Genomic DNA, 19,359 nt, shown 5'->3' on the forward strand with positions numbered 1-19,359 from the left:
GGTCTTTTCCCAAGCAGAGCTCCAGGCACCGATTAGCGGGACTTGGGCACTTTTGGGTATGCCTTTTAGACTTCGGGCCGCCTATTGCTGCCCAGTCGCAGCGTGCTAGGGATGCTCCAGGCGTGAGCTGCATTAGGCACAAGTATTGGGTAAAGCTCCGCCGACGGCTCCGGCCAATAATTCATCTCCAACTTCTATGAACAAACACGGCCAAAGCGTCTCTTCTGCACGGCACGAATCCGTTCTTCACCACTGGCTGCGGCTCTCTCATGCCTGCATCTCACCGCAAAACCGAACCATCTTCCACCGATTCTAGAATTCCTCATTCATTCACCACTGCCACTCCATCCATCGGCCTCGCCGTCGGTCACCCCCATTCACCACCAGCAACTTCAACTCGCCAGAGGTTCTTCTTGTTACTGAGACACCATCGAGTGTCTTTCTGCTCTCTCCTCTTTCATTCACCATGCGCCGACGCATGGCACTCTCCTTCTGACCCCGGTACCATTCTGTTCTCCTCGCTTTCTCTCTGCGCCCTCCATCCACCATACAGGGTGGTTCGTTTTCGCCCGTCCTATATTTAGATCCTCGCATTCTCAATCTCGACTCGGGACAATCAGCGCGCAACCGTCCATTCCTTGTCAGATACCCAGCATTGAGGGCCTAATCAAGCGGCCGGTCGGCTTTACTCCCTCTTCGCACGACCTGCGCCCGTCAAGGCCTCTCCCGAATCTCGTTACCCCCGAATGAGTCCAAGTCTTCAATAGCCGCCATCACCTCTTGTACCACTTAGCCGCCCGCTATACCCTGGCGCCTCCAACCGCGCATCCGCCTTCAAAAGAGTCAAGCCGCCTCGTGCCTCTGCCTGGGTCCGCCTGTTGTTGCGCCATCTGGCCGGTTGGCACGTTTTGTTTTGTTCGGTGGTAGATGGCAACCCTTACAGCCTCACCACCCAACATGTCATCGCCAATGGCGGCAGCGACGGCGACAGCAAGTCCTCCCTCTCTGACTCCTCTGATCACCACGACATCCACTCCGCGGCGGACGAGTTCTCAACGACCTACCTCCTACGTTGAGCGGCGCATGTCGACCTTTTCTACGAATTCAAAGGGATCGCATCGCCCATCCTCTCGGCCTACGTCTCATGTATTCCCAGCATTCCATTCGAGTCTACCTTACACACTCGTCCGCGATTTCGCGTACCCACCGACCCATCCTCTACATTACGGGCCGCCGCCGGATCAGTCCGGCATGACGACTCCTGTTAGTGAGACGCGGCGATTGTCAGACCCAGCGATTGCGTCTTGGGAAGATTCTAGGGTGCATTGGTCGGCGACGCCGCCGTGGATATCGGAAACAAGTACAGGGTCGTGGGGACGGGATCGACTTCCAGCGATGACCTTCCAGGACGGCGGACCGCCTTACAGCGAGGACGAAGATATTCAATCACCCATTGTGACTACAAGCCGACACAAAAAACATAAGTCTAATGAGCGAGGAAGGTCACCGGGTGCTGCCGGCCCGAATCGGGGCGTACTGGTTGAGGTTGGTGGTGGTCATACTGACTATACTGACGGGCCAGGGGAGGCGGTCGACACGTATGACAACCACGGGTTACTGTTTCCACAACATGCTCCAAATTCGAACTCCAATTTCGCCAGCCAGTCTCACGGAGGTAGTCGGTCGCCACACAACGCAGAGGAACCATTTTCTGAAGAGGACTATTCTGAGGCCGATGACGACGCGCGCTTCTCCAAAGACTACTCTTTTACCATTGCCAGTCCGGATGAGGAGATGCACGGAAAGGCGGTTGCATTGTTCGACTTTGAGAGCGAACACCAGAACGAATTGCCTCTGAAAGAAGGGCAGATCATACTGGTCTCTTACCGGCACGGCCAAGGCTGGTTAGTCGCCGAGGATCCACGAACGGGCGAAAGCGGTCTTGTTCCTGAAGAGTTTGTCCGGTTGGTACGGGACATCGAGGGCGGTCTTCACGGACTAAACTCGGTGACTTTGGATGATGGGAACAATTTGGACTCGACCAGTCCTATCTCCACCGACGCCAACAGTTCACTGAACACGCCGGTGCCGGGCAGTCAGGAAGCTGCTCCTCCATCACAGAACGGTCATGCGCACAAGCAGAGCAATAATGGCCCAGGACCCGGAACCGGAGTCGGGGCCACACTCGAAAAGCATCCGTCTGTTCAATCGAATTTCAGCACCAGCAGTCGCGATTTCAGTCCTTATCCTTTACCAGGGAAGACTGAGGATGTCGGATCTGCTAGAGCACAACAAAGTGCCGTACAGTCGACCAAGGAGAGAGAAGAAGCCGCCCAAGCGAGGGCCGGCGCAGATTCAGATGCAGGCTGAGCCGACTTTTATTCTTTGCTACTACAGCCCAGCCAATCTAGCTGGGCGATGATTGTTTTTTGGGGAGCGTGAATGTCACAAAGCACTCACGCGACAAAAGGGAGATATGATAAGACGTTGGGGCCACTCGAACCAATGTGCTAGACTAGGGACCCTACCCTATTCTAACTAGGATCCGGAGGCTTTTTGGTCCGCCAGATGCGTCTACCCTCCCTCCCCTCCGCCCGCCGCCGGTGAGCCGCAGCTTTACTCCGATACGATACAGATATTGTATGGTTGGTAATGAAAATGCCCTGTATGATCCAATGTGATTGATGATATCCGCACGAAAAATGCGAAGCGAAGCAAACGAAACAATACAAAGGAAAGCAAAGCAGAACAATGGGAAGTCCTCAACCGACCAGATCTACCATTGAAGTTGTGGTCCACACGTTTCTGAACCCTGGAAAGAATATGCGCTTGGGGAGAGAGATATCAACTACCTACATGTAGCAACGAAAGAAGGTCAAGTGGACGGGCACAAGAGAGGCGCGGGCTCTGGAGAAATGAGATCACGCTGTTCTAAGGTGTCCACCCTGCGCCCGGTTATGATTCGGATGCGAATTCTAACTCGAGTTCTGGTGTTGATATGGGAAACAAGGAACCTCCTTTCTACAGTTCATCCAGCGATCATCATGACTAGACGATCAACTGCAAGAGGACACGATGGATCAATGTCTACCAGGTAGTTGGAGATTGAAATGAGAGGCTAAAATCGGTTTTGGAAGCCCATGCGTAAGGACATGGCGGATCGGAAGTCTACCTTCGATCGGGAGTGAATTGAGAGACTGGAGTCGTTATTAGTAGTACTAAACCCATGCTATGCCGGTGCAAAAGGACATTCCTGCATCTAGGTACATGTATGGGGCAATTGAAGAGAACCACTTCTGTCCACGACTGTCCACGATCTCATCCATGTCCCGGTTTCTGTTCTCGTTCTTGTCCTTTCTTTTATCCCGCGGTTATGATTAGATCCATTACCATGTAGTTCCCACAGGAGGTCTCGAATCATTTACTAGAACGTGCTGGTTTGCTGCATGCAGTGTTTACAGTGCGGGCCGTGCCTCAACTGACTACTAGGTATATTTGTAAAATGTACTTTTGTCAAAGTTGAATTTCAAAATTATATTCGAACACTTGACGTAGGTACACTACATAGTACTGCTGCTGGTGGTCGAACATAAAGTCCTACCTATCCATTTATCTAGCATCCCTTCCAGATAATCCAATCCCTGTTTCTGTTTCAGCCACTTTCCATTGAATCCATCACACAACTTGAACTTGACCTAGAAATCCACGCCGAGCAGACGTCTATGGAAAGAAGGAAACCCAGCACAGCACTGGCAGTTTACAGGATGACTCTGCGAAAGAACATCATCATTGGACTTAAGCTAGGTATGAAAACAACACAATACGACATCTCAACCCATCGCATCGTCGTACCAAGTATGTATGGGCCTACTGTACGCAGTAGCAGCATTTCAACCCACATTCACCGTAGGACGGTCGAGGATAAGATATGACCCCGAGTCCGAACCATTGGCCGCGCGAAACAAACCTTAGCAGTTCAAACCCCCATATTGTCTCCTTATTGTACCTGTACCGATCTCCCATTGCTGCACGGCACCCCCACCCAACTTGCATGGTACCTTGTACAGAGAATCCGGGAATTCCAGTTCAAGTTCAACAGTCCGACTTCACTCACGGCAAGCCCATCCTCTCCTCCGTCCGCTCGTTTAACCCCCAAGCCTCACCAGAGGCATCATGGACCGTCGTCCTCCTCATATCCCTCCTATACTTTCCCATGCCCTTGTACTCGCCCGCTCGATGCATCACGGCCGTGTTGTCCCAGATCACCAGGTCTCCGGGGTCATGCCATTCGACAGACAATAAAAACTGGGGTTGTGTGGCGTGGGATAAGAGTGTTTCAATGAGTTCGGTGCCTTCGGGTTCTGGGACACGCTCCCGTGCCCTTTCTGATCCATCATCATCGTTCCCACCATGTTCGTGTTCGTGTTCGTGTTCATATTCAAGATGATGCAAATGATTCGCAATATACAAATTCATCCGTCCCGAGGCTTCATGCCTCTGCACGATCCGATGGCGACCGAACGGGTACGACTCGGGATCGACATGACTCAAAAACGGCGAGTCGGAAGGACACGCCTTTTTGCGCGAGTGCCAGAGTGAATGGGCGCCGATGTAATTGGACTCCAACAATTTGGTTTTGAGAGAAACAGGTAATTCGTCGAATGCGCTGCGTGTGTCGGCAAAGTCGGTGTTGCCTCCGTATGCTGCTGGTGGGAGCTCGTGGGCACGAAGGAGAGAGTAGCTTGCGCGACGGGGGTTGAATGACGAGTCGACGTGGAATAGGGAGTTGCCCTGCCATGTTGTAGTTAAGTAAGGTATCCAAGTATTGACACTGGGTAAGAAGATGGTGGTCCGTCGTTGGTTCAACAAGAAAAGAAATTGATATGAGGATGCAATAGTGTTGCCCTGTGATTTTTGGCTCTGACTTCTCCTCCTCTTGCAGGTGTTTCTGTTTCTGTTCCACTCGGTCGGAGGAACAGGCTCTCACCACGCTCAAGTCGTCAAGTCAGGAGGTATAACTGTGTGTATACTTACCCTAGACGTATGATCCCTCTTACTGTCAACCTGGACCAGCGACCCATCATCCTCAAGATTCGAAACGTCAAAAAGCTCGTCGTATGCGAACCGGTTCTTGCGCCCCAGCGTCAGGTACGGTTTCACATCGTCAAGGTCGCCGAATAACCGAGAGAAAGCGACGTGGCGTTCATCATCTAGTCCTGTTTTGCGGAAGACGAGAACTCCGTACTGAGACATACCGACATGTTCTATGTCAGCCGAGCGCAATATGGATACACTCTCCCACACACTCTTCCTCTCTCCGCAAAATAAAGTCCATATATGCTCAAGATAGCCCGCATGATACATAAAGCAAGCACTCGTTGCAAAAGGAAATGTGACGTGCGTTCCGCATGACTCACCTCTGTAATCGCATGGTGAATCTCCTTGAACACTTCAAGCTCCACAGGCTTGCTGAAGTCGACGCCGGTGACTTCTGCGCCAAATGTTGGCGCAAGCTTTTTGATCTGGATATATTTATATGTCGACGGTGGCTCCCATTCCGATTCTGTCGCATGTGGCATCGTAAAGACAAGACCGCGACTTTCGTATCGCGCACGAATGCTGTTGAAATGCTGCTGCAATATTGTCTTCGATATAGACACAATACAAAGAAATCTGGAGGTAAGGCGAATGTTGAAAGTCCGAGGTTGAAGATCTCCTCATCTCCTATGTATGAACAATCTGGACGGAGGAGTTGCGGCAGTCGTATCGTCCCCCTCCTTGCTTATCTCCATCTGGGTTCAAGTTGGAGAAGTCCGCTTCGCTTTGCGATTTGCTTGGTGTCGACTCGGGAATTAGTAGGTCTGTGAGAAGTCACAGAGGGTCACCAAAGCCCTTTTGTTCTCGACGTTTTTGACCACACTTTGTGACCTCTTACCGCGTAAGTACCTAGGTAGATGCAATACTGTCTCTGGATATGCGTGATTATTGCTAATTCAGCTGCCTTCCTAGTCGGATCATCTCAGTCAGTCCTGCCATAAGATCGTAGGCCTTATATCACTCCTTGAGCATTGAATGCTTCAGGCATCGGCCGACCTATTGTGATACTCCGGGTACAGCGCAATGAAACGGACTGAAAAGGCCAATCATGGTTGATTGATTGTTTATCTTTCCGAGGACGTCACCGACCCTGCTATCACCTTATGTACAACGTTCACCAATGCACTTGTTTCAACAATCCACACGATATGCTGCTAGCTTTGTTCATCTGTACCAGTATTCGGGCTTGACGTAATCAGCCATGGTCTTCGGCTCCTCGTAGCCGTGGTGGTCACCATGGTGGTCATCGGCCGGTCCAATATATTCCATTCTATAGACGCTGCCGCACTCTGGGCATCGCTCGAATGGCCGATCTCGGGACATCTGCAGAACACAGTGATTAGCCACTGTTCAAGTTGTGCCCGGGTAGTTCCGCGCGGAGCCCAAAATTCGAGGGCAGAGAAAACATACCACAAGCCATTTGACAATGTGCGAGTCAGCAGGAGATCCAGTGCAGCCGACCTGCATCTCTTCTCCCGCTGATTTGACGACAATTGGGTTCTCAAAGGTGCCTGTCAGACGAGAAACGGTCAGCATTGTCCAAAAGTCGAGCGAGCGTCCTTGTCCTTTGCTCGCTCGACAGATCCATTGGTCCTCCACATACCGATTCTGTCCGACGGAAGCGGTGACATGTCGAAAACATCGATTCCCTGCATCTTTCCGAGAATCTCAAGACGTTCCAAACCAGTGGCTTGTTCGAGGTCGGTCGGCACGGTACCGGGCTCGGCGCCGGGCGGGAGAAGATCCTGTTCCGACCTGATTTCTGTGATGCTGTTGTATCAGTACAAGCTTTGAACTCGAGCCATTTCATATAGAAGCCCGCCGTATAAGAGCTTGTCGCAAGACGAGGATCGGACACTCACGGTCGAAAGGGATGATTTTGCTGGTCGACTCGCCAGGCTTTGGGTCCAATTTCTCCCCTAAACATGTCCATCAGTCAGAGATGCTTTCCGCGGTCCAGACAGTGTTGGTCCCCTGCTCCAATGGAGCTTCCCAAGGCATTGACGTACTTCGAATTGGCATGGTGGAAAATGTTCGAGGAGCGATTCGAGCGGGCTTGAACGGCACCCGCCGGGCCAGCGAAAAAGCTGCGCGTGCTGCCGACATGGTGACTTGAGCGGACAGAATCGTGGAAGTGGTGAAAGAGGAACAGAAGGGAGACGTTTGAAGCAAGTGGCCTGAGATCGAGAAACTGCGTCCAGGTTTGGACCAGCGATGATTGGTTGCGCGGAGCTTGGGAGCTCATGTGCTTGGCATCACGTGAGCATACTTTGTGCTGACATAATCCGTGACATCAGTTGATGGGTGTTACAGCTTCAGGAGAATTTGAAGCTCTATCCTTCATTGTTTTGGATGGGCAAAGCAAGAAAACATTGGTCGAGAGGTACTGCAATTGTGACAACATCACAGTTGAGCAGGGGATGCTGAGTATATATTGGCCCTACGGTAATGTGTGATGTGCTTTTGCTGAATGACTGTTCAAGAGAGAATGGAGAAGCCTCGAGGGCATCAACCCGCTACCAGGAAAGAATGACATGAAGTGTTCTATAAAAGGGAGAAGAACATGCCATGGCACACAGACTGTGGATGTCACCAAATTTTGGTACTGTGAGTTTTCAAATGATGAGCCCAACATAAAGTCCAAGCACCGGGATTCAATCGCTGGCTTTGTTGCTTCAGGAAGGATATACTTCAGCATTGGTGGAAGGTGCTGGGCTGGAAAACATCTGTTATGAGGATCAATGACGATCAATCCAATCTTCATTCTTGGAAGGTATCTGAAGGCGAAACAGCAGAGTTGAGTTGTTCAGTCCGAAACCAATTAGCACGTAAGTGCAGTGAATGCCCGCCTTCACGTGAAGGTTAGGTACCTAGGTACGTATAACAAATCATTCTGCGGTGCAGGGCCCGGGGAGCTGGTTCGGTGGGGCCAGTAGCGCCGTGAAGGGTTATATATTAATGTACCAGAATTCCTTCCAACAATTCCCATGTCTATCCCGGGTTCCGACCCTAGCGATGATCACCCAGCGGTGGGTGTTAGCTAGGCTAGTTGGAGCGTGAGGGTGAGACACCAGGCATGGGACAGTTGGTCTTGGGCGAAGCCGTGAATCCTAGAGGCAGATCCCTGACTGGACAGACTCAGAGCCAATCATTCCCTCCCACCTTACCGGTGATGCAGCAGAGTGAGACTTCAGAGAGCTGGACGAAGGTTCCTACGATGTAGGAGGCAACTGACGCTCTGGAAAAAACCCCTTCGACACCTAGGGATTTCCCTCGGCCCGAACCTCAACCCCCTACCAGGGGTTGGGCTTCGGGCTAGAGTTTTTGTTTTTGGGCCGGATGGCTCAGTGGTTTGAATGTCAGGTTTGGGCTGCTTTTTTGTCAGTTGTCTACGGGTTCAGCTAATTATGCGCCAGGAGAAGCTCCCTTCAGTGGGTGGTTGCCGGAGACCTTGTCAAATAACAAGGAGATGGTTCGAATCACGCTGGCTGAAGCAATACTTTTTGGTCGTTCGAACCGATGAGTTTCGCAATGTGCGGACGGTTTCGTGCGAGGGCGGCAGATTTCGTTTGCTATTTGTAGCAGGCGGCCGCCGTGTCGAAAAGGTCAAGCATCACGTTGCATGATTATCTTTGCTGGAATGTCAACCACCAAAGAAACTCAAGCCGCGAGACCAATACGTCCGGACAGTGAGTTACTATTGATCAGCTTCCTATCAGACTCGCGATGAGAAGCGTTCAACCAGTCAAGAATTCCCAATGGAAGTGAGAGAAATTTCGCTCGGGGCCGCGGATTCTGAACTTCCACCTTATAGGGAGTGGTCTCCGTCCCGTCTACAAATCATTCACTTCGCAGTCTCGCTTCAGCTTGATCCTACCTAGTAACAACGAACCGAGCGACCGAAAAGGTTTACGGACAACGCATCATAGAGAATTTGGGAACGACGCCGGTCAGCCGCACTCACGGGATTCTGTACTTTCATCAGGACGTCTCCGATTGGACCGAGTTCGGCCCAAATGGCTTCTTCCTGTGCGCGGCTTGCCCCGGTCGCGGAGGTACTGTGATACAATATGAGTGTAGGGCAGAGATGATGTACTGTGGGCGCTCTGCACAGGAGATCTTTCTATAGAATTTCCAGCTTCTTCTCATTGTTGTTATCCGGGACACTGTAGACCACAAGGCTGGGCTGTTGGAGTCGAAGTTTTTCAGAGCTGCAAGTACGCTTAAGCGCAGGAGGTAATGCTCGTCATGAAGAGCGTTAGCTTCACTAATGCCCGCGGAGACGCTCTCTTACCCCGTACAACGTAAACCTCTCGCTACCTAAGGTAGGTACCCTGCCGCTCTCTTTACCCCGTAGCCCCATGACATGCTCAGCCTTGCGCTAGAGTCTTCTGTCGTCCGCAAGGCTGGCGCCAAGAAAATTCTACAACGGGCAGCGAAGCCAATGAGATCCCACCACCAAGGTAGTCACGTGATGCGCTTGTTCCTGCGCCGTCTTTTGATTTGATATCAACCCATCGAGTTCAAGCCGGACATTATTTATACACCCAGTTCGCCACGCATATTCCGCCTTCGACATCAAACGCGCATTCATATTAATTGACTTGCGACATCCTCCAACAAGAGACTACACATCACAACACGACCCTTGAAATCAAATCAAACCGAATCGACATTATCCATTGATCAATCTCTCAACCATGGCCAACTATCTCGCCTCCATTTTTGGAACCGAGCAAGACAAAGTAAGTACCTAACCGCGTTCCTCGGCGAAGATACAAAGCTAACAGGACTCAAACAGGTCAACTGCTCATTCTACTACAAGATCGGTGCCTGCCGCCACGGCGACCGATGCTCCCGCAAACACGTCAAACCGTCATACAGCCAAACGATCCTCCTCCCGAACCTGTACCAGAACCCAGCATACGACCCCAAGAACAAGATGAACGCGTCACAACTGCAAAACCACTTTGATGCGTTCTACGAAGACTTCTGGTGCGAGATGTGCAAGTACGGCGAACTCGAGGAGGTGGTGGTGTGCGACAACAACAACGACCACCTGATCGGCAATGTGTACGCGCGCTTCAAGTACGAGGACTCGGCCCAAAAGGCCTGCGACGCCCTGAATAGCAGATGGTACGCCGCCCGGCCGATTTACTGCGAATTGAGTCCTGTCACGGATTTCAGGGAGGCGTGCTGTCGCTTGAACTCTGGGGAGGGTTGTGTCAGAGGCGGCTTTTGCAATTTCATTCATCGAAAGGAGCCGAGCCCAGAACTCGAGAGGGAACTCGAGCTCAGTACGAAGAAATGGTTGAAGATGCGTGGTAGGGATGAGCGGAGCGTTTCGCGGAGTCCCAGTCCCGAACCTACGAGGAAGAGATATTAGATGGCAGATGACCATGGTGCGCCGCGGGAGGCTCGTCAGGGACAAGGGTTGGCTTACCCTGGAAGGGGATCATGTCCGCCCCCGCAAGCAAGCGAAATGGTCACATGGCATGCCCATCGTTAGATTGTGTCCCTGGTACCGCAGCAGTCGATCGAGGATTCCCCATGTGTTACACATTCACCAGCAAAAAAGACCATCCATCGGCTTTTGGCTACGGTGAAATAACGCGGCCACATGTTCTGTGGTCCGGAACACAAAGACATGGACCAGGAGGACTGAAGATTTCCAGCTCGCAACTACTTTCCACTGCGAGCACATCATCTGTCCTGATGCTGTATGCGGGTTCATCATGCCCGCTTATTTTTCATCGTGATCAGCCCGGTCCGACGAGCCTGAGCAAATATTACAGAACACACCAATGCGAAGATCACCAGGCCTGAATGCGTGGAGGTCATTCGCACATCTAGGGCTCCCGGCCTGCGCAAATCGTGAAAGATGACTGTCCGAAGAAGTGCAGCAATTAAGTGGTAAAGTCCTCATGACCAGTTGGAAATCGTTCGGGAATGAAGGCGTCGGTCCATAGCGGATATCGACACTAAAGCGAAGGCGTTGGATTTTGAGGCTTGAAATGCGAAGATTATGCGTCTCGTCTGCCTGGCTCTGGCCGAGTGGCGACCGTGGCATCAGACGCGCCGCCGGCCGCTAAGCAGGTGTGTCAAGAAGCCCAAGGGGCTCAGACCGACCAGGCACCGGAACGTAGATGGTGCCAATGACTATGTGCACTCGGAGCAAATGTAATCGTTTCAAGACATTTGTCCTTCTCAGGCTGTCGCTCATGCATAGCAGATTTGCTACATTAAAAGTATTTCAAACCTGCTCTATGATTGTATGTAGTCTGAACTGAATCTGTACGGACCTCGGACTTGGGATAAATTCAGTAGGTAGAAAATTTGAGATTCGGGATTGTTTAATTGTCTATATAATAGGCCTCCAGTGGCTGTCAATTAAGCGTGTTTCTCGTCATGTCGTAAAATGATGTTCTATGATAGGACCGTAGCCTTCGTTCCTTTCAAAATGGCTGAGTGCACACGAGCAGTAGCACCATTCTGACTTTGTCTTCAGTATCTCATGGTCTCACTGGCTCGCTGGAGGAGGCGTCGGGCGTAGAAGAAATGCTTCGGCAGAAGCGTTGTTGCACGGACGGGAAGGCGTATATGGAGATTACCAGCATCGAGGCTGTCGCTCCTTCAATATGCGCTGGCCACTCAATGGGCTGCCAGTTGGCTATTGTGTTGGGGATAGATGCCCTTGTCAATCGGAAGATATGTTCGGTAATCTGACCATTTGCGCGGTTCATTGATCGAAAGGCCCGACCTTAGCGAACCAGAGAAAGACCAGGACAACGGCTGCGACCACGGCGAGAAATCCTAGCGCAATGACCCATCCTATGATATGAGTACGTCGTTGTTTCTTCCTAGTCCGTTCCAGCCATGAATCTCTGCCATGAGCGATTAGCAACCCGGCCCTGCTAACCTGTGTCACACCTTGGGGCTACCACATACGTGTGTTTAATTCCACTTTTCGATGACGAGGACGAGGCCGATTTGGAGTCTGGAATTGTCGCTTTTTCCTCGTCGAGGTGGACCGCCATAGAGAAGCGGCGCCAAAAGGCCGGATCGCGTACACCCGCCATGCCTGATTGTCGTCCACTGGCTGGTGCTCGCGCTTGTAATCTCGTCCTTGATTTCCTTTGTCGATATTAAAAGTAGGTATGGTGTAGCCCGCTCTCCAGAGTCTGTCTGCTGCGACAAGTCACGTTGCCGTGATATCCGTTTGGACGATCCGCGAGAGTCTGAACAAGCACGAGAAAAAAAAAATCAAACGAATGGACGATGCTGAGGCACGAACGAGTGAGTGCAACAGATCAAGGAAACGAATAGACAACAAAGATCGAGAATGTGCAAGAGCGACCTGATCACATCCTCGAGGGGCAGGAAGGAAGCATCAAGGACAGAAGAAGAGCAACAGAAGGTGTGATGGTATACGAATCCATCGGGTTGCACCGCCATGTTGAGAGCACCGGGCTCCTCTAACGTGCAGCCGTTTCAGCTCCTCATCACCCACTGCATCGCATTTTCCACATGTGAAGCTTGTTCTGATTGCACCAGACCATCTCCGAGCCATGCTAGTAGTCAGCTCAGACTTCTCACATGTCCAGGTCTTGCGTGGCCTGGTGGACCAGTATCGGCCTTCTCCTGGCTAGGGTCTCCTCAGTTCCAGAACCAAGCTTACAACGTTGTAGAGACAATGAGGCGTCGGGAAAAATGTCTGGTTGTAGACCAACCATGATAGGCCGACATAGTCAAGTTGTTTAGATCGACCCTGTCGCCCAAGACGCTACGCAATGTCAGGTCGGTACGCCGGGAGGCTCGCCGAGAGATCTAAGAGGAGCTATTGACTGGATTTGACGTTGGCTGAAATAGACCGTGGCAGAGGGACGCAGCAAAGAGAAACAGGAGTGGTTTGAGAGGGAGGTTTTGATGAAGTGGTGGAGTCAACAGGAGATTGCAGATATCAAGTTGACCGCACTTTCAATTAAGGTAATCACCGATCGGACTGCGGGCTGAGGCGTGGGCCAATGATATGCCCTTATCGTGTGGCGCCTTCGTGGAGTCGCGCAAGCCACATTTCTTCTTCAGGACGATGCATTGCCGCTTTTTGCTAGTGCTAGATTGCGGCGGATATCGTGGAAGCGGCGGGGAGCCTGTCCGAATTGACACGTCGCTGCATTCGCCCCTTTCGAAGACGTCGTCTCCAGCATCACCCGCAGAAACGAGCAGTCTGATCAATATGCTATCATGCACTGCTGATGCTGATGTGGAAAGTCCCCGCGTGCAGACAGAACGATTTGAGGCAATCAGATAGCAATCCAATGACTGAAATGTGCTCTAGCGTTGCAAGGGTCAACATGGCCAACAGCAATCTCCGGTTACGAACGCTTCATGTTCTATTCCTTTTGCAAAGAGAGTGCAACTCGGCTTTCGCTGGCTACCCCGCGGCTGCGGTAGCTTAGGCCGGTCAGCCGGAGAGCAAACAAGATGAGAACAGGTTCTTGGTGGCGCGAGTTGAAGACAAATTTTTGTTCGATACCTAGGTATTGAGGCGGCATCTCTGCGACGCCAAAAACGCATCTGTCCTGTTTATGCCATCATGTCTCCTCTCTCGGCGCCTAGCATATCAAAAAGATCCCGAGGCTGTTGAAATTAGACCTTGTTGGCATGTTCCTCCTTCTTAACATGCTCCACCGTTGCCTCGACTTTCTCTGTCATCAACTCTTTGACGCCTTCGAGGAAGAAAATGGCGACCAGTGCAAGAACTACGAATGGGATAATGCTTGCCCATGCAACGCGGTAAGCACGAGCATAAGCCCAGTGGCTTGCGTCAAGAGCCTTTTCGAGGATGGCAGGGTTGATGCCTGGAACATTGGTGAACCCTGTGCCTGTTGACAGGGCCTCCAGCAAGGCAGATACCGAAGACTTTGGTAGACCTGCCTCCACTGCTGCATTTCCCACCTTGGTTGGATATGACTTCAGTTTGCCATTGATGATAGCATCTAGGACAGCAGAACCAAACGCGCCTCCTATCGCTCGAGCAGAGAAACCAAGTCCCGTGGCCGTCGAGAGGAACGCATGAGGTGCAGTGAATTGTACCAACGCCACAATCAGTGTGAGTGGTCCCGACTGACCAAGGCCAGAGAGCACGTTGAAGCCAATTTGTGCTTTGTTCATGTTTGGTGTGATGACTGCATAACAAATGCAGCTGTATCAAGTCAGCCATGGTGCCAGCAACCTCAGCCGAATCGTGCAATCGTGTACTCACACAGCCAGGAATATGATGAAGGTCACTATCAGTGGGGACTTTAGATCCTTGTATTTGGTGGCGTACAGACTGCATGCGATGGTTAGATTGGGCCAACTCTCAAGATTCGGTTGACGCATGGCAAGCACTCACGTCAGTGGAATGGAAGCAAACAGTGTTACAAGATTGTACGACAATTGTCTGATGGAGATGTCCCAAGCGTTTGTTTCGAAGCCGAGATTGAGCACAATTTGGGGTGTGACGCTGTTGACCGCGCTGTAGAACAGCCAGCCCTCGACTGCAAAAGCGAAAACCGAGAGGGCAAAGTTGTTGTTGCCCTTGAAGAAGACATGGGCGACGAGACCGTCAGATCGACCCTTCCATTCTGCAAGAATTTGTTAGCGTATGATCTCACGGAATGACTTTGACCACGTACCATATATGCAGAAGAGTGCAAGGAATCCAAACCCGATACCGAGAGGGGCCGCAACATGAGCATCAGACCATTCATATGCCCCGCCAGCCCAATCCAGGGCAAGCAGCAGGAGGGTGCAGGCGACGATGAAAAGGAAAGATCCAATGGGATCTATAGCCCAGAGATATCCCTTGAAAGACATTTTTGGAAAGTCAGAATGGCGCGTCGGGTGGTAGAACAGCATGAGGCCAAGGAACGTTGCCAGATGGAACGCTGCTTGCATCCAGAATATATCGCGCCAGCCGGATGGACTGGCATTGGTCACACCGCCAGAGCCTAGGACACCGACTCTGTGTTCACAACCATGTCAGCAAAGTTGACCTCGGGCAAAAGCTCTTGCATGTCACATACAGTCCGCCTACTGCTCCTCCCAGGAAGGCGAATCCATTGGCCAATGCCCTGTATTTCAAGGGCAGCACCTCGCTCGGAATGGCTTGAACGATAGAGATGGTACTGAGTGTCACGCCAATGAGAATACCGCCTCCTATAAGCATCGACATCGAAGTGGCTTTGGCTGATACGACTGCTCCGGCAAAAGCGATCAAGGCTGGCACAGAAGCCAAATATTTGCGGTCAAGGACGTCGCTCAGTCGGCCCACAATCGGCGAAAGTACACTTTGCATGAGTAGTGGCCCCTCTATGAGTCAAGCCGTTAGCAAGTCACAGCCGGAGAGGGGAGGGTTCTCTTACGAATGATCCAGCCAGCAATCGAGGCGTCACCCAGGTCTCGAATGATGAATGCGATGACTGATCCTGCTGCCACCACTACGAAAACCTGTGCCATAATGGCAAAACATGTCACGAAGACAACCAGCCATGACCGCCAGCTCAGATTGATGTGCTCGGCCTCTTTGAGCTCTTGAATGTGTTGCATAGGAGGCTCAAACTCGACCGCATGCAGACGCTCTTCCGCGCGGGCATTTTCAATTGTCTCTGTTTGAACGGGATCCTTTTCGCTGCTCATCTTCGCCGTTATGACTCCACGCAGCAGAGGGACGCAGTGTTGCGGTCGTTGCAGGAGGTGTACTGCAGATAGAGATACTTATTCCTGCAGTTTGAGCACTTCGAGGGATTTCCAGTATAGGATCTGTTGCGCCATCAGATATACCAGACGAACCCCGGACCGGGGTTTATGCCAATCATGCTGGTAGCTCGAGAGGCTGGCACGGGCCCGTCCCGGCAGTTGTCTTGGAAGCCTCGCCACGACCGCAAGTCCGGCTGTGCCTCCAAGACAAGCGAAGTCTGCCCAGAGAATAGCAAGGGCAACGGATAAGTCTGACCAATCTTGATGCAGGTCATCAGCTTAAGGCCAAAGAGGGACCATTTTGACTTTGAAGAGGGACATTTCCCCTGGGGCCTCGTGACTTTGGCTGCCGTTCTGGGGTTTCGGCAATTGCTCTAGAGAGAGTCGAGGGACTGCATTGTCGCGGCCAAAGGGTTTGGCAAACCTCAGATCTCGGCATCTCTTTTACCAGCGCGAAAGTGGGCAAACCCCGCGGGTAGGCAGCTGGTCGTCTTGTGGGATTTTTGCGGAGAAGCCTCATGTGGGGGTCTCCACAAGTACCGCGTCCCTTGTTCCAACGACAGCACTGGAGATCAGGATGAGCTTTTACAGTGCCCGCGATGCATGCGAACGGGTGTTCTTTGGGACGATGCGCTTTCGCCAACTGAGTCTTAGGACGTCAAGCCAGGTTATATGCCCGCATCCGCATTCGATCAAAGTTGGAGCATAGCCCGGGATGAATCTGCGGAGGGAAACGCCGTTGTGCCTTCTTGTAGCCCATCCTGGTAATCTTTTTCCAAGCTGATTCGAGCAGCTGGTGAACAATGGGCTGGTGAGTTGTCGGGCTCAGGAGGCTACGCATTTCTGCCAAACAGGGACTCGTTATGCCAGAACAAGAGCACATCGCTTGGTCGGCGTATGACTGCTGGATTGTATGACTCAGATCTTCTTGATGCCTTGACGCCGGTGCAGCAGACAGGAAACCGCAGACGTACACTCTCTGGGCAAAGCGTTCCTCAACACCGGCATCACTGAACAGCCTTGCCAAGATAGACGAGGCTGGGGAGTGAAGCTTCAGTTTCCCATATCAACGCAGGGGCTGAAAGAACCAGATTTGCCATGAAGTATGTGCTGCATTGGCGGGTAAGTGATATTGTCACGTCACTGCAGGCGCGGCAGCGACTCGACCTGCCTCCTCGACAGTGAAGTGTGTAGGTGCGGCGCAGAAGCCCTAGTGATATTCTTCGCCAAGGGGTCGCAGAAAAGAAGTGCGACATCATTGGCAAAGAGGAGATAACCCCTCCCGTTTGGGAAGAGAGTCGAGGTGAGCCGGCCTATTTATTTCTCGCCAGTTTCGATCTGCTCCGTCGATTCTTTCCTTCACTTCATAGGAACCGGGTTGGACTCCCACGAAGACCCTGGCGGCGACCCAACAGCCATGGATCCCGCACAGCCCGACTACGATGAGAACCAGGTCGCTGGGAGTGACGATGGCAACAGCAACGATCGTGACAATGAAGCCTCCAACACCAACGTCGACGAAATTTCACCCGACCTAAATGCGAACGGCAAGCGACCAAGTCGTGCTGGCAGCCATGACACTGATGACAACAATGGATCACAACACAACATGTCGACACCACCGCCACAGTCAAGAAGAGGAAGAAGAAAACCTTCTATGAAAAGTAAGTTTCCTCCCTCCCTTTCTTTGTTTGAAGTTAGGGTCGCCGCCGCCCTGATCACAACAATACTAACTACGGTGTTCTCTTGGATAGAAGGCGCACAGGACACACGTGAAAGACGGAAGAGAGAAAAGGTCTACAAAGATGAAGCAAGATCAGCCGTGGACCCAGAGATCATGACACAGGTGGAAAATGACAAGAGTATCCCACCGGACGGCCGCCTGGCTCGTGCATGTACCCTCACGATCCAGAAGTTGCGGAGGGAACTGGCTGCTGCAAAAGACAAGGCGGCCGCTGATGATAATGAAGACACAAGTGACCCAGGCGATGAGGCTCCGGCGGCACCAAAGAACGATGAGCTCCAGGCGGCATGGAAAGAAGATGTGGACCGACAGCTGGATGAACTGTGGACTATCATTCAGCCTCTGGCTGATGCTGCTGCTAGGCAAGCGGATCATGAGTCTTAGGATGCCATCGGAGACATGCACAACCAGAATGCTGTCAAACTTGAAGAGGGCTGGAACCATGGTCTACCTAGCTTATTCTTGACATGAGAAATCATAACTATGTCTCTTTGTTTCTGTTTCGTACTGTAACAGTGTTTGTCGAAAGTAACCCACAGTGAGTAAGTGTGAATTGAACGGACCCTCTCATGTGCCTAGTACAGCTCGCTTGCTCTTGCTCGCCATCTTGATGACCAGTAGCTTGTGTCTAGCACACGTCTATACTGCCATAGAACCACTCCTCATGCAGTTTGTCAAAAATGGTCGGGACTTGTCTATCTACCGTAAGCCCTCGTCTAGTCTAAACGAGTCCTGTTCTCCAGTCTATGCCATGCAGTTACCTCTGAACACCGAACTGCCGGTCCCCTCAAGCCGCCGCCCAGTTGCAGGACCTCTACATAACCCCAGCGGTCCCGTTCTATCCCGTTTCCATCTCCATTTCACAACTTCGCCTGCTGCTGCTGATCCTGTCTCGCAAAAACAGCTTTATCATGAACACAAGTAACACACAACTTCCCATCAACAAAAATCTTCCCCACTATGTTAGCAAGACTCCTCCCTGCCGCCTGGATCTCGCATTCAATCGAGACTTTCGACCCATTCGGCACTGGACGGAGATACGTCATAGTGATGGTTCGACTGACATGTCCGCCGTCAAGAAAGCCCGGCCTGGCTATCGTCAACAGAGCCGTCGAGGTCAAGGTGTCGAGGATTGTGGCCGCCGCGCCGCCGTGCAGGTTGTTTGATTTGTTGCATAGATGCGGCCCGATTTCCATTTCCCATTTGACAAAGTTGGGTCGCGCGTCGATGAGTTCGACGCCAGATTTCAAGGCGTAGGTGTCGAAGCCGGAAAAGTTGGGGTCTTTGCGTACCATGTCGGCGAGGTATTGGACTCGTTCGCGGAGGGAGAGGTTCGTGAACCCGTCGAGTTGGAACATTGAGCGTCTGGGGGGTTTGGAGTCTTTGTTTTCTTGAGCCATGGCGGAGAAGGAGTTGTCGTAGGAGGTGTACCACTCTCGTTGTATATACTTCCAGAGGTGTTGTACTATTTATTGTTGGGCGAGTATATTTTGCCAGTTCAGTTGCAAGAGGGCAATGAATGGTTGAGGCCTGGAAGGGCGGAAAGAAGGGCTGCAAAACTGAAAACGGCAGAGACAGTGGCACGCCTTTTGTACCTGGGTATGAATGAGTTGTTTGTCCAAAGTGAAGGCTGTATAGAAGCCTTGTTTTATGGTTCATGTCAATCCCGGTGATTCGTCCTCATCATTGAAGTCGGAGTTCTACAGAGAGTCTGTTCAGCCGAGGCTCACCAGTCAAACAGTCGGCTTTAACCGATCTCGCGGCAGATAGATAAG

At 51.8% G+C, this 19,359-nt stretch overlaps 8 protein-coding genes across 8 annotated transcripts; 3 read left to right on the top strand and 5 right to left on the bottom strand.

Annotated features, from left to right (window-relative positions):
• The first annotated feature begins 219 nt into the window (after positions 1 to 219).
• On the top strand, positions 220 to 3,314 carry HMPREF1120_04397 (uncharacterized protein). Its single transcript, XM_009158526.1, has one exon. It carries the CDS (start codon positions 928 to 930, stop codon positions 2,368 to 2,370), a length of 1,443 nt encoding a protein of 480 aa, XP_009156774.1. The 5' UTR covers positions 220 to 927; the 3' UTR covers positions 2,371 to 3,314.
• A 796-nt stretch (positions 3,315 to 4,110) lies between these two features.
• Positions 4,111 to 5,579, bottom strand: HMPREF1120_04398 (alpha-ketoglutarate-dependent 2,4-dichlorophenoxyacetate dioxygenase; the record flags this gene model as incomplete). The annotated part of the gene is made up of 3 exons (XM_009158527.1): positions 4,111 to 4,791; positions 5,035 to 5,244; positions 5,418 to 5,579. The coding sequence occupies 3 exons, from the start codon at positions 5,577 to 5,579 to the stop codon at positions 4,111 to 4,113; spliced, it is 1,053 nt and encodes a 350-aa protein (XP_009156775.1).
• Positions 5,580 to 6,261: 682 nt separating this feature from the next.
• On the bottom strand, positions 6,262 to 7,203 carry HMPREF1120_04399 (cytochrome c oxidase subunit Vb; the record flags this gene model as incomplete). Its single annotated transcript, XM_009158528.1, has 5 exons — positions 6,262 to 6,420; positions 6,508 to 6,608; positions 6,701 to 6,859; positions 6,960 to 7,016; positions 7,107 to 7,203. The coding sequence occupies 5 exons, from the start codon at positions 7,201 to 7,203 to the stop codon at positions 6,262 to 6,264; spliced, it is 573 nt and encodes a 190-aa protein (XP_009156776.1).
• Positions 7,204 to 9,645: 2,442 nt separating this feature from the next.
• On the top strand, positions 9,646 to 11,446 carry HMPREF1120_04400 (uncharacterized protein). Its single transcript, XM_009158529.1, has 2 exons — positions 9,646 to 9,842; positions 9,899 to 11,446. The coding sequence occupies exons 1-2, from the start codon at positions 9,798 to 9,800 to the stop codon at positions 10,481 to 10,483; spliced, it is 630 nt and encodes a 209-aa protein (XP_009156777.1). The 5' UTR covers positions 9,646 to 9,797; the 3' UTR covers positions 10,484 to 11,446.
• On the bottom strand, positions 11,346 to 13,211 carry HMPREF1120_04401 (uncharacterized protein). The gene is made up of 2 exons (XM_009158530.1): positions 12,046 to 13,211; positions 11,346 to 11,981 (listed from the first exon to the last, which is right to left on the bottom strand). Exons 1-2 carry the CDS (start codon positions 12,174 to 12,176, stop codon positions 11,837 to 11,839), a joined length of 276 nt encoding a protein of 91 aa, XP_009156778.1. The 5' UTR covers positions 12,177 to 13,211; the 3' UTR covers positions 11,346 to 11,836.
• A 105-nt stretch (positions 13,212 to 13,316) lies between these two features.
• Positions 13,317 to 18,078, top strand: HMPREF1120_04402 (uncharacterized protein). The gene is made up of 2 exons (XM_009158531.1): positions 13,317 to 17,504; positions 17,595 to 18,078. Exons 1-2 carry the CDS (start codon positions 17,258 to 17,260, stop codon positions 17,966 to 17,968), a joined length of 621 nt encoding a protein of 206 aa, XP_009156779.1. The 5' UTR covers positions 13,317 to 17,257; the 3' UTR covers positions 17,969 to 18,078.
• On the bottom strand, positions 13,598 to 16,277 carry HMPREF1120_04403 (uncharacterized protein). Its single transcript, XM_009158532.1, has 6 exons — positions 15,507 to 16,277; positions 15,168 to 15,453; positions 14,778 to 15,106; positions 14,495 to 14,726; positions 14,363 to 14,431; positions 13,598 to 14,302 (listed from the first exon to the last, which is right to left on the bottom strand). The coding sequence occupies exons 1-6, from the start codon at positions 15,778 to 15,780 to the stop codon at positions 13,747 to 13,749; spliced, it is 1,746 nt and encodes a 581-aa protein (XP_009156780.1). The 5' UTR covers positions 15,781 to 16,277; the 3' UTR covers positions 13,598 to 13,746.
• HMPREF1120_04404 (uncharacterized protein) lies at positions 17,906 to 19,288 on the bottom strand. Its single transcript, XM_009158533.1, has one exon. It carries the CDS (start codon positions 19,241 to 19,243, stop codon positions 18,659 to 18,661), a length of 585 nt encoding a protein of 194 aa, XP_009156781.1. The 5' UTR covers positions 19,244 to 19,288; the 3' UTR covers positions 17,906 to 18,658.
• Positions 19,289 to 19,359: the final 71 nt, after the last annotated feature.

This window comes from Exophiala dermatitidis, assembly GCF_000230625.1.
Source record: "Exophiala dermatitidis NIH/UT8656 unplaced genomic scaffold supercont1.4, whole genome shotgun sequence".
NCBI classification, from domain to species: domain Eukaryota; kingdom Fungi; phylum Ascomycota; class Eurotiomycetes; order Chaetothyriales; family Herpotrichiellaceae; genus Exophiala; species Exophiala dermatitidis.

Excerpts from the sequence above, each read along its gene's own strand:
- HMPREF1120_04397 (XM_009158526.1), top strand. The coding sequence starts at position 928 with ATGGCAACCCTTACAGCCTCACCACCCAACATGTCATCGCCAATGGCG.
- HMPREF1120_04400 (XM_009158529.1), top strand. The coding sequence starts at position 9,798 with ATGGCCAACTATCTCGCCTCCATTTTTGGAACCGAGCAAGACAAA. Across the intron at positions 9,843-9,898 it reads TTGGAACCGAGCAAGACAAA|GTCAACTGCTCATTCTACTA; the intron begins GTAAGTACCTAA and ends GGACTCAAACAG.
- HMPREF1120_04401 (XM_009158530.1), bottom strand. The coding sequence starts at position 12,176 with ATGGCGGGTGTACGCGATCCGGCCTTTTGGCGCCGCTTCTCTATGGCG. Across the intron at positions 11,982-12,045 it reads AAAAGTGGAATTAAACACAC|AGATTCATGGCTGGAACGGA; the intron begins GTATGTGGTAGC and ends CGCTCATGGCAG.
- HMPREF1120_04403 (XM_009158532.1), bottom strand. The coding sequence starts at position 15,780 with ATGAGCAGCGAAAAGGATCCCGTTCAAACAGAGACAATTGAAAATGCC. Across the intron at positions 15,107-15,167 it reads GGAGGAGCAGTAGGCGGACT|AGTCGGTGTCCTAGGCTCTG; the intron begins GTATGTGACATG and ends TTGTGAACACAG. Across the intron at positions 14,303-14,362 it reads TTCATCATATTCCTGGCTGT|CTGCATTTGTTATGCAGTCA; the intron begins GTGAGTACACGA and ends GACTTGATACAG.
- HMPREF1120_04402 (XM_009158531.1), top strand. The coding sequence starts at position 17,258 with ATGGATCCCGCACAGCCCGACTACGATGAGAACCAGGTCGCTGGGAGT. Across the intron at positions 17,505-17,594 it reads AAGAAAACCTTCTATGAAAA|AAGGCGCACAGGACACACGT; the intron begins GTAAGTTTCCTC and ends TCTCTTGGATAG.
- HMPREF1120_04404 (XM_009158533.1), bottom strand. The coding sequence starts at position 19,243 with ATGAACCATAAAACAAGGCTTCTATACAGCCTTCACTTTGGACAAACA.